We start from the raw sequence: 13,204 nt of genomic DNA, 5'->3' as shown, positions 1-13,204 counted from the left end.
ACCGTCTCTACGGGGATGGGGTAATGAGGGGATGGCAGGGGGAGAGAAGCTGCAGAGAGGTGTGTAAGACTACAACTCTGCTTCCTGGTCCCAACCCTGGATAGTCACGGTTTGGAGGATTTAAGAAAATTGGCCAGATTTCTAGAAATGAGAGCTGCTCCATCCAAAGTGGGATGGATGCCGTCTCTCCTAACAAGACCAGGTTTTCCCCAGAAGCTTTGCCAATTATCTATGAAGCCCAACTCATTTTTTGGACACCACTCAGACAGACAGCAATTCAAGGAGAACATGCGGCTAAACATGTCACTCCCGGTCCGATTGGGGAGGGGCCCAGAGAAAACTACAGAGTCTGACATTGTTTTTGCAAAGTTACACACCGATTTAATGTTAAATTTAGTGACCTCCGATTGGCGGAACCGGGTGTCATTACTGCCGACCGTGAATTACAATCTTACCAAATTTACGCTTAGCCTTAGCCAGCAGTTTCAAATTTCCTTCAGTGTCGCCTGCTCTGGCTCCCGGAAGACAATTGACTATGGTTGCTGGTGTCGCTAACTTCACATTTCGCAAACAGAGTCGCCAGTAACCAGAGTTTGATCCTCGGCGGGTGTGTCGCCGAGTGGGGAAAAAACGGTTAGAAATGTGAACGGGTTGGCGGTGTACACGGGGCTTCTGTTTAGGGCTACGCTTCCTCCTCACAGTCACCCAGTCGGCCTGTTTCCCGGCTGCTCGGGATCTGCCAGAGGGAAACTAACGGCGGCTAAGCTACCTTGGTCCGCACCGACTACAGGGGCCTGGCTAGCTGTAGAATTTTCCACGGTGCGGAGCCGAGTCTCCAATTCGCCCAGCCTGGCCTCCAAAGCTACGAATAAGCTACACTTATTACAAGTACCATTACTGCTAAAGGAGGCCGAGGAATAACTAAACATTTCACACCCAGAGCAGAAAAGTGCAGGAGAGACAGGAGAAGCCGCTATGCTAAACCGGCTAAGAGCTAGTAGCTGCGCTAAGCTAACGGATTCCTAAAACACACAAAGTGAATAATGTGTAAATAATTTAGAGGTGATTCAGCAGAGGGAGTGCTTTAGTTAAGGCACGTGAAGATTATACTGTGAAACAAATCGTTATCTAGATCAATCTAACTACGCAGATTAAATAGCTAACAGATACAGCAAAACACCGCTGTGCTCCGGAACAGGAAGTGATACAATACCGCAGTGAGAGCCAACCACCAGTAGAGGCCGTATCTCTACTCTGATGAAGCCAACAGGACATTAGTGCAGGGATTTGTAAACAAGTTGTTATTGCACGTGATTTGTGGACATATTATTGCATGTGGTTATTTCACAGTGTTATTTGTACAGTCTGACAGCAGCAGGGAGGAACGACCTGCAGTATCGTTCCTTCTTGCACTGAGGGTGCCTCAGTCTGTCACTGAACGAGCTGCTCAGCTCCACTACAGTCCGGTGCAGAGGGTGAGAGTTGTTGTTCATGATGGATTTGAATTTGGTTAACACCCTCCTCTCAGCCACCTCCTCAAGAGAGTCCAGAGGACAGCCCAGGACAGAGCTGGACTTCCTGACCAGCTGTTCAGTCTCTTTCTCTCCCGCTCTGTGCTTCCCGGGGCCCAACAGATGACAGCATAGAGGAGAGCTGAGGCTGCAACAGAGTCATAGAAGGTCTTAAGCAGAGGCCTGCTCACTCCAAAGGATCTCAGTCTCCTCAGGAGGTGGAGGTGACTCTGACCTTTTTTGTACAGGGTGTGGTGTTGTGAGTCCAAAGACCCATCAGGTAAAACGGGGGTGGCTGTTACATTCCAAAATATGATATTTTGATTCAGAAAAGGACCTCAGACTACTTCTCAATATTCTCTGCAGAAATGATGACCATTATTATGGCGCTACAGTGGCTGGGGGAAGTTAAGCATTTAAGTCTGTGCTTTGTACAGATTCCATGTCCTCTTAATGAGCATCCAGACTGAGAATTCTGCATGTAGACAGGATCTTCTAGATGAAGTTCTTCAGTTGTTTTTTTTTTTGTTTGTTTTTTTTTTGATTGACTCAGTTAAAAATCATTTTACATTTCACTTGTGTTCCAGCATAAACCAGTATTGAGGGCAGTGAGAGGGCAGACAAGTTTAAGGCAGAGAGTAGAGTACCAGTGCCACTTAGTAAGTCAGAGTTCAAAGCAATAATCAAAGATGGTACTCAGAAGCTTTGGCAAGGACAAATGGGATACGGAGGAGAAGGGCAGGCATCTGTACAGTATTCAACAAATGGTAGCAGGTAAAAGAGTCGGTTCATTCACATGCCAGGAGGACACCTGGTTCAGCAGGTTACGAACAGGCCACATGGCACTGAACAGCGGTCAACACAAAATAGGAAAGCATGAGATGAGGATGTGTCTGTACTGTGGAGAGGCCAGAAACAGAACAGCATGTAGTCCTGGACATGGAGCCATACTCTGCAGAGAGAGAGGAACTTAAAAGGGTAACACAGAACTCTGTTTCATTACACCACTTACTTAGTCTACCTGGTGCTCAGTACCACAGCCAAAGCAACTTATAGATTTTCTGAAAAGAACTCAACTTGCGAGGAGACTTTAGGTTTTATTTGAAGTTTAGTTGTCCATTGCCATCCCAAAGTGATCACACCTCAGTCCAGTAGATGGCGGTAGTGCACTGAGATTGCAAGCCGCCAATAAAAGTCACAGAAGAAGAAGAAGAAGTGGAGGAAGAGGAGAATAATCGTAATTAAAAATGTCAGATGCTGCGTCTAAGAAGGCTTTTGAGTTATTTGTTAACAGAGTTCCGTGGACGCTGAGCGCCAGTAAGTTCCCGGTGTTTTTTTTTAATTGTCTCAGGGTTTGTGTTGTGACGTGTAGTTCTGTCGGTTAGCTTTGATCTTTAACCTCCGTGACCTTCATTATTTATTCATAGTTTACAGTTAAAATGATGATAAAAGAGTCAGAAATAACTCGGAACTGAATTTTCTCCGGTCGGTCTGCAAGAGACTTTAAACCGGGAAGAACTCACGACGATAAAAAACAAAACCTTCAACCACGTGTCACACAACCGGAACCGTGAAAACCACAGAACCATTAAAAATGCAAGTGGATCAGAACCATTAAAACAGCAGCTGAGACTGACTCCCTGAGTCTGACTCTACACCCAAAGTGATCAAATGGATTGTGATTATAACCATCAGATGACAAAAGTAAAACCTGTTAAATCATTCTAAAGTCGGTTTTAAGCAGAAACAAGGCGATATTTGGTAAGTTGCTGCTGGCGCTCCCGAAATGACGCATGCACAGTGAATACACGGCGGACCGATTTTTAAGGGGGGATTCGGACAGCGACACTGGGTCTGTTTTTTTTTTTTTTTTCTGTCCCTGAATAGTCCATGAGCAAGAGGCCCAAATGTTACAGTTTGGTACCATCTGGGGACACTAAATGCCACTATGTTTCTGAGTAGCCCCATGTCTTAGGAGCTCAAAAAGGTCGGTGGGGGCGGGGGGCATCCCTGTGTGGTAGCTTTATTAAGAAAATTTTGCCTTTTATGTTCGACTCCTAGAGATGAGCCTCTCTCACAATCTGCCTGCATCGTTCCTGGTATGGCACTGGTTCGCAAGACAGACGGTGACAGAATGACCTTCTCTGAAGTTGCCCAGACACTTTTTGTTGCTGTGTTGTGGGTTGGTAAAGGAAGCTCACGAATAGATGTTTTTGATGTATGCAGGACACATCCAGCATCCAAAATGCTGAACGAGAAGGCATATCATCTGAGAGTGGAGTCCATTTGCTCACCATTCAACCCAGGTCAACCAGGTCACGGAATTCAACAGTGGAGAAGTCTTCTTCATTCTTCTGACAGCAAGACGGCTCTGGCCAAGTTTTGGGCAAATGAGTGTAAGAAACCAGAGTCCCTCAACAAGCTTGGGTCTACAACATGTATGTCACTATTGAGAACAAATGCTTGCAGCTTATTTCTCCAACTGGAATGAGTGTCCAGACCTCTGTTCAACACGAGAAGATGCAGATGGTAGGATGCTCTTTCATGCAAAACATGCTTCTCAAGTTGTGGATACAGTCATCATTGTCTTGAAGACAGATATACTAATAATTGCACTTGCAAGCAGTGGTGACATAAATGCTGAAATTGTAATCAGAAAGGGAACCAAAGGGACGGTGAGATACATCAGTGGACTGACTTGTTCCATCAGCTTGGCAGGACCTGTCTTCTGCTCTTACTTGGCATGCATGCCTTCACTGGCAATGATTCAGTCAGTGCTTTCTCTGTAAAGGGAAAACTGTCAGCACTAAAACTCATCAAACTCAATCAAACAAGGAACATCATTACCAAACAATGGTTGAACTGGGAAAATCATGGGATATGTCAGATTGACATTCCAGAGACTACAAGACTTCATGTGTTTTGTATACCCTCACAACTTCCATCACCAAAGTGAATGAGCTCCACTACCATGTGTTTCAAATGAAGAAGGGTGAAGTTGAGTCCTGTCACCTGCCTCCTTGTGAGGACACCTTACTGCAACACTGTCTGAGAGCCACCTATCAAGCTGCTGTCTGGAGGTGCTGCCTGGAGACAATGCCAGAAATTCCAAGTCCTGTACATCATGGATGACTCTTAGAAGATGGCCAACTGAAAATCAACTGGATGACTGCGTCACCTGCCCCACATGTAGTGCTTCAGTTCATGTCTTGCAATTGCAAAAAAGAATGCAAAGCTCCAAGATGTTCACGTGTAGCAAACTCACTGAAATGCTCAGCAGCATGTTTCTTGCAGACATGTAGCAATGTGAGAAATGATGACAGTGAGGAGTTTGAAAGTGCTGCATCAGAGAGCAGTGATGATGATTATGATGCATAGACTCATTAAAGATTCTTAGCTAGTGTTCGGTCTGGGCTTTGTCACATATACACTGCCTCTCAACTTTTACTTTGTTATTAAGCTCAGACTAGCAGAACACTGATAGTACATGAAATGGATAAGTTTATCCTGATGCCATTCTTCTTAGCAGTTTATAGTATTCCTATACATATATATCTACTATTTGTATATAAAGTTACGTGTTGTTCATTGTAGTACATAGTCTGAAAATGCAATTCACCATAAAGCATAGATAGTCTCATAAAGCATTTGTGCACTGTAATGTCATAGAAAATTTACACTGTATGTTATTGCTAAAAAAAACATAAAATGTTTAATTTTAATAATCATCTGACAGTTGCTTATTATAAAAGTTGAAACCCTGTCCTAATAAAAATATATAACTACAGCAAATGTGTGTGTGTATGTATATATATGTATATGTATGTAAAAAATGTGGAGTTGTGTCAGGAAGGGCATCCAGCGTAAAACTTGTGCCAATTCAACATGCAGATCCACCTTGGATTTGCTGTGGCAACCCCGAGTGCAAACAAGGGAGCAGGAATAGAGGAATTAATGACGTTTAGGTTTTCTGTTTTAGTAGAAAATTTTGATGGGGTATGTTGCCACATATCAATGGTTCCTTGGCCTTTTTATGCTCCCAAGGCTTTGGGCTACTCACAGAAGTATAAGAAATTAACATAGAGCACTTTTTCAGGTCAAGTAAGAAAATGGAAGTCCAAAAAGTTGGCGGAAAAACATCCTCGGCAGACCCATATAGTGTAACCATGACATAAATATTAATCTGATAGTGTTGTAATTATCAAAAATTAATTCCCTGATCTCAGAAATATACATTTAGACACCAGAAGTGTCTCTCTGGCTATAGTAGTTGCTGAGATATTAAAACAAACATTTTTTTATTGCTTTATTTTTCTGCCCCATTTCTATGCAGGGGTCTCATTAAAAAAAAAAAAAAAAAAGGCTAAATTTTCTAAGAAGGCTACTACACAGGAATTGGCCCCCTGACTTTTTTGAGCTCCTAAGACATGGGGCTACTCAGAAAACATAGTGGCATTTAGTGCCCCCAGATGGTACCAAATAATGGTCTGGCTCATGGACTAGAAGTGGTTCCAGTTACAGTAGCTGCTGTAATTCATGTTGTGTGATTGTGCTCGTTGCTAACTCCTCGTTAGTGTAGTGGTAATTAGCAGGATTTTGAATGTAAACTTGCATACAGTAGCTTTAATGTGTCTGACTTTATTCTGCGCTCTGATCTGATACAGAGACGGCGTTTTAACACATCTGAATCTGTACACTGCAGCTTTTATGTTCCTAGATGGGAAGAAAATGGTTAGCAAGCAAATTCAATTTATTTTTCCGCCTCCTGCAGCGGGACACGGGGACAGAAGCAGCTCACTGACAGTGAGGAGAAGCAAACAAAACAGAGATGTTGTTTTTGAACATTTTGAATTAGGATAACAAAGACATAAATTGATTTTCTTTTTTAACACCCCTACTTTTCAAATCACACATTTTGTTTTCCAGATGAGCTGAAGACATATTTTGGACAGTTTGGTGTTGTGAAGAAGTGCATCCTGCCAGTGGTAAGTTCCAAGAATGAAATTATTATTTTTTTTAATCTACCCATTTGTTAGATTAAGCAGTACAAAGGACCACTTAAGTAACAAATAACTCTCACAGTCCACCTAACTCCCTGAATACCCCAAAACAAGAAGCCTTCCTGTCTGAGACATTGTAGTCTTTATTAAACAGTCTGAGAAACACTTACGTTAGAAAATGATATTGATTTAAAATGTGATATTTAAACTATATTAGAGGTGCCATGAATCAGGAAAACCACATGGTTCAAATCTGATATGGTTTGAAATCCATGGATTGGATCCTTGTGTGTGTTGGGGTGGGGGTGTCTGAAAAAGTCCCTGAGACAAATGAGGAACTTTGTGTTCCATTTTTAAAAAGAATCCAGTGAGCAAAGAAAATGATGTGGTCCTCCATGAAAAATGAAATTAACAAAATATCCAGTATTTTACGTAATACTTTAAAATAAAATATGTAATTGTTTTAAATTGCAATAAGAACAGTATCACTGAATTAAAAAAAAAAATCCTGTGTTGGGGAATGCCTGGGAAGATTAGAAACTTGGTTGGAGGATTGGGAAGTGTGGAACGAGCTGCTTGGTCTACTGTCACCGCAAACTGAATCCAGATAAGTGGTAGAAATTAATTGGGGGGGGGGGTTGCAAAGCTGATCTGCAACCCCAATTCCAATGAAGATGGGACGTTGTGTAAAATGTAAATAAAAACAGAATCCAATGATTTTCAAATCCTCTTCAACCTATATACAGTTGAATACACCACAAAGACAAGATATTTAACGTTCAAACTGATAAACTTTATTGTTTTTGTGCAAATATTTGCTCATTTTGAAATGGATGCCTGCAACACGTTTCAAAAAAGCTGGGACAGGGGCAACAAAAGACTGGGAAAGTTGATGAATGCTCAAAGAACACCTGTTTGGAAACAGGTGAGTGTCATAATTGGGTATAAAAGGAGCATCCCCAAAAGGCTCAGCCGTTCACAAGCAAAGATGGGGTGAGGATCACCAATTTGTGAACAACTGCGTGACAAAATAATCCAACAGTTTAAGAACAATGTTTCTCAATGTTGAGTTGCAAGGAATTTAGGGATTCCATCATCTACAGTCTATAATATAATCAGAATATTCAGAGAGTCTGGAGAACTTTCTACATGTAAACAGCAAGGCTGAAAACCAACATTGAATGCCCGTGACCTTTGATCCCTCAGGCGGCACTGCATTAAAAACCAACATCATTGTGTAAAGGATCTTACCGCGTGGGCTCAGGAACACTTCAGAAAACCATTGTCAGTTAACACAGTTCGTCACTACATCTACAAGTGCAAGTTAAAACTCTACCATGCAAAGCGAAAGCCAAACATCAACATCCAGAAACGCCGCCACCTTCTCTGGGTCCGAGCTCATTTGAAATGGACAGACACAAAGTGGAAAAGTGTGCTGTGGTCTGATGAGTCCACATTTCAAATTGTTTTTGAAATCATGGACGTCGTGTCCTCTGCACAAAAGAGGAAAAAGACCATCCAGATTGTTACCAGTGCAAAGTTCAAAAGCCAGCATCTGTGATGGTATGGGGGTGTTTAGTGCCCATGGCATGGACAACTTACACATGTGATGGCACCATCAATGCTGAAAGGTACATCCAAGTTTTGGAGCAACACATGCTGCCATCCAAGCAACGTCTTTTTCAGGGACGTCCCTGCTTATTTCAGCAAGACAATGCCAAGCCACATTCTGCACGTGTTACAACAGCGTGGCTTCGTAGTAAAAGAGTGCGGGTACTAGACTGGCCTGCCTGCAGTCCAGACCTGTCGCCCAGTGAAAATGTGTGGCGCATTATGAAGCGCAAAATACGACAACGGAGACCCCGGACTGTTGAACAACTGAAGACGTACATCAAGCAAGAATGCTCCAACAATTAGTGTCAGTTCCCAAACGCTTATTGAGTGTTGTTAGAAGGAAAGGTGATGTAACACAGTAGTAAACATACCACTGTCCCAGCTTTTTTGAAACGTGTTGCAGGCATCCATTTCAAAATGAGCAAATATTTGCACAAAAACAATAAAGATTATCAGTTTGAACATTAAATATCTTGTCTTTGTGGTGTTTTCAATTGAATATAGGTTGAAGAGGATTTGAAAATCATTGTATTCTGTTTTTATTTACATTTTACACAACGGCCCAACTTGATTTGAATTGGGGTTGTAAGTTTATAACTGAAAGTTCTTTTTCGTCCACACTGTCTGGTGAGAGGGAAGAAGAATAAATTTATTTTTAACCCTTTGAGGACAAATACTTTAGTCCTGGATTCATTCATATCAGTGGTCTGGACAAGCAGACGCTTGGAAACAGTCGGGAATTCAAAATCAGTCAGATCCAGGCTTCAAAGTCAACATGACTCAAACTGCATAACTTCGCTCTGAAATATGACAAATAGTAAGTCAATATGATGATGATAATATTATTTTTCAGAGTGGTATAATCTGATTGTTATTGTGTGCAAAGAATGTCTTAAAGTGTGGACACTATAACCCTGTAATGGTCCATTCAGCCCTTTGCTAGAGCGTATTGGTGTTGACTGCATTCTGTTGAAAAATGTGAGGATATTTAAAGGGTTAAGGGGGTGGTTTTGGTGGTGGTGGTGGTGGGGAGGTCTGCTCCTGAGGCCTGCACACGGCGCTGTGTGCTGCTGATCAAACACTGGCTCCGCCTCACAGACAACGAGAGAGGAAACACTTTTTTTTAAAGCTTACAGGAGGAGCTTCTTAGTCCTCTGACTGGACCGGCACCAGGACTTCAGAGATGTTGGCTGTTACGGTTTTATAGTAATCACTCACGACTTACCATGTCTAACATGGTTGTTACTGTGTTTATTCATGTTAATAAAACCTGCGTGATGTGACACGAGTCGTCTCAGCTCCAGTTCTGAAATGTGGCAGCGGAGTTGGACCGCGGTACTAAGAATCCAAAGCCCCGTTAGTGCCATCATGTTTCACTGAGTGTTTCACCCGCCAGGCTAACGAGTCCTGCTGCCAGGCCAGACAAAATAGCAGACAGAATAATCTCAGTGAACGGGTCAAATGTTAAATCTCTCCCACAGTCTGTTGGTGCAGAATATACCATTGTGTTAATTTTTTCTATCTTCAAGCGGCATGCAGCGTCTGTTTGCGTTGGCGGCTGAAGGCTGGCCCCTCTGCTGCCGTGTTGACTTGTTGATTTGCGTTGTCTTCGATCAGGATCAGAACACGGGCTTCCACAAAGGCTTCTGCTGGATCATGTTTAAGACGGAGCAGGACCTGTTCAGCGCCCTGGAGAAGGACAGACACGTGGTGGAGGGCAACACGGTAAGCAGCTCACACGCTGCTGTCCTCTCACAAATCAGTCGGACTGTTCTGGGGCCGTTTGGTTTTTATTGATGTATGTATTTGATACCCACTAGAGTGGCAGTGGGATTAGTTTTTAATTGATCAGTTTTTACTGTAGCACTTTCATGATCTGACTCTGTGGCTGTTTTTTAATTTATCCATCTATCTCTTATACCCTCTTTCACTCATTAAGGGTTCTGGGGGGTGGAGCCTATCCCAGTGGTCACAGGGCGAGAGGCGGGTTCTCCCTGGACAGGACGCCCGTCTGTCACAGGGACACACAGACAAACAGTGTTGTTTGTTTATTTTTGACACTGATCCCAGCATGCAGTGGGGCCTTGTTTTTTATTATTTATTTGTGTATTTATTTTTGTTTGACATTCACCTGAGAGAGCTCTGCACCTGTGTTTTATTATTTAAAATTTTCTTTTTTTTGTTGGCCACTCACCTGAGGGGGCAGTAGTGGGGCCATTGCTTTATATTTATTTATTTTTGTAGAAACTGCTATGTTTAATAAAAAATAAAATGCTTTGTGATGCTGAGATCTTTGAAGGCAAACCGGGGCCCAAGTCTTTCAGGTCGTGGTGTTGCCCGTCTTGCTGTCTGGATTGTCAGACTTGGACACCAACCTGTGACAAAAGGCGACCACTGGATCTTTGGTACCAGGTCTCTTTGGAGGATCCTAGGCTACCACTTGAATGACTTTCTATCAAACAAGCATTTACTGAGAGAAATTAAGATGAGGAACATCAGCTACAACATTTTGGCCATGTGACCCAATCATGTGATGTGATGATCCAGCACGCGGGTGCCTGAGTGTTAAGGACTCCAGTAACTGGAGAAGACCAAGGATAAGGATTGGCAATAGTGAGAGATCTGTACGGGGAATATCAGACCACGGTGTCAGTATGGACCGAGCTGCGGTCTGATAGCCAAATTAATTATTCGTTTATTTTATATTCATATATATATAACATGCAAACTTGCTGTATCACCCAAATATGCTGTTGACGTTTGCTTTTTTCACCTTCGTGAAGTACTTGCTAACAGATGGTCGGCTCGTTAGCTGTTCAATCTTTGTTTTTTCTGATGCTGTTTAGATATTTATGGAGTATGTTCACGTCCGACTTAGTTTTTCTAATCATGTTTTTAGCTTCCTGGTTTGTAACGAAAATACATGTTACGGACCGATTGTTATGGTAACCGGTGTAGATATGGGAAAATAGCCGACCGGTAATCAGCCAATTAGAGTGTGCGTAGCATCACAGCTATATAATAATACAATATACAGTGTGTGTATGTATATGTATGTATGTATATATATATATATATATATATATATATAACGATGTATCAGTCATAATGGCACAGTTTGAGAACAGGTTAGGAACCCTGAGAAACACCAAACCGCTGTTTATCCAACTCTTTACAAGCTGCACAAAATCTATCTTCATATGAGAGAAACTTCTGTGCCGTGTGAGAGGGTCAGAGAGAAGAGGAACAGACTCAAAGTCAACACCACTGAAATTGTCTGGTTCTTAAATGAACAAACCTTTGAAGCCCCCAAATCCCCTTCAGTTTGTACAACTGTTTTCATAACAGTCCTGAGTTACATAAGTACTTCACAGTTTATATCTGTGTTACGGACAGTATTTTATCATGACACAATCACATTATAACACGTTAATGTTTCACATTACCGATATTAATGAGTGAAGCTCCTCACCATCTCACCATGTCATTTAGGTCCTTCAGACTTTTTCAGTACCAATTTTGATTATTTAGGGTCGAGAATTTACTTATTTTCAAAGATTCAAACTTTTTTTTTTTATCTAAGCGAGATGTGGGACTAGATCAGTTGTCTGCCTGAGTGGTTGCCATCCAGGACCTGTGGTGGGAGCTCCCAGACCTGACCTGTAGATTGTTCTTTTAGCTGTCTTTGACATGTTGGTCAGCAAGCAGCGGTAAAATGTTCTTGTTGAGTTTGAGGTGTAACCTGTGTGTTGTGTGTTTTCCAGCTCCTGGTCCAGAGGAACAGAAAGACTTTTAACACACGTGACCCCACCAGAGACATGGATTCTGACTGAAGTCAGACATTGAAGCAGGAAGCTTCTGTGGACACGTTCCTCCTGTCCTGGTGGACTCTGCACTGGCACAGATCTGTCTGTCAGGAAGCTTTTTCTTATCGTCTCCAGTTTGTTTTCATCATTTTCTGTAACTCTGGTGTCGAATTTAACAAAGTACAATAAAGATGTTTGTTTCAGTTTGTGAGTCCTGGGTCAGTTCTGAGCCGTTTGCCTCCGTGGAGTTCGTAGGCCAACAGAGACCAGGTCTGAGGTCACCAAGGGGGAGGGAGGTCCGTCTCTGTCAGCCATGGGAGACCGGAGTCCCGCTGCACTCTTTAGCCATGTGAACGGGCCGACCTCGCTGATCATCTCAGAGGACAGGTTGGGTTTTTTGTTAACCCCATGTCTCAACTCTGCCGGGCTGGTGATGTCATCAGAAGGCAGGACGAGCGCCTTCTCAAGCGATTCTTCATCGGATAACTGCAGACTGGTGCTCACTCCAAAGATGGCCAGAAAAAAAACGATTTAAGGACACGCTGAAAGTCTCCTTGAAGGACCTCTGCATCGATCAGGTATCCTGGGAGTCGTTGGATCAGAACCGAGCAGCAGTTGTGAAGGGAGCTGCTGGCTGCCGGAATGCCCCTGGACCCTCCTGAAGCTGGCTCGCCAAGTTCTGTCGCGGCTCGTCTTTAGTCTTCTCAGTGTCGTCTTTAGATACACAAACTAATTGCAAGTGATATGCTAGAAAATGACACAACACTTTAGAATAATTCAGCCTTAAGCAAGATAAAATGCACAGAGTTTTTAAGTTTATTTAAGCCTTCGACACAAAGCTTAGACAAACTGAGTCCTCTAGAGAGACTGAATATGACAACCGCGCTCGTCTATTTATTGGAGACCCGCGGGCATCGCTCCTCCTTCGACTTTTTTATTTATTTCATTCCCAAGACATGGTTTTCTATTGGAAGCGTCCTCTAGTGAACCCTAAGCAGGTGTTAGGCCATTATTTCAATGTGACAAATGCTCCCATTAAAACATGAAGGATTTACAACTGATTTTTTTAAAAGACCTTCAGCCACAGGTGCAGCTGGCCTGAGGCCCCCTCCGCACGTGGCCTCAGCCACACGTGCAGCTGGCCTGAGGCCCCTGCACGTGGCCTGCGGGAAAGCACCTAAAAGGCCTTGGAAAGCCCCTGACAGACTAAATGACTAATAGAGCCCTTTTTTGGGGGTTGAACACCTGCTAGTTCAACCAGAGGACATACAGT

General features: G+C 42.9%; 2 protein-coding genes across 2 annotated transcripts in view; both read left to right on the top strand.

The window, feature by feature from the left end:
* alkbh1 (alkB homolog 1, histone H2A dioxygenase) overlaps positions 1-13,204 on the top strand; it is a 75,019-nt gene that overhangs the window by 50,264 nt on the left and 11,551 nt on the right. The window lies entirely within an intron of this gene.
* LOC117500866 (SRA stem-loop-interacting RNA-binding protein, mitochondrial-like) lies at positions 2,731-12,132 on the top strand. Its single transcript, XM_034159650.1, has 4 exons — positions 2,731-2,828; positions 6,438-6,496; positions 9,743-9,850; positions 11,890-12,132. Exons 1-4 carry the CDS (start codon positions 2,759-2,761, stop codon positions 11,956-11,958), a joined length of 306 nt encoding a protein of 101 aa, XP_034015541.1. The 5' UTR covers positions 2,731-2,758; the 3' UTR covers positions 11,959-12,132.

Source organism: Thalassophryne amazonica, chromosome 19, assembly GCF_902500255.1.
Source record: "Thalassophryne amazonica chromosome 19, fThaAma1.1, whole genome shotgun sequence".
Lineage (NCBI taxonomy): Eukaryota > Metazoa > Chordata > Actinopteri > Batrachoidiformes > Batrachoididae > Thalassophryne > Thalassophryne amazonica.
This window is presented reverse-complemented; position numbering and strand designations above follow the sequence as displayed.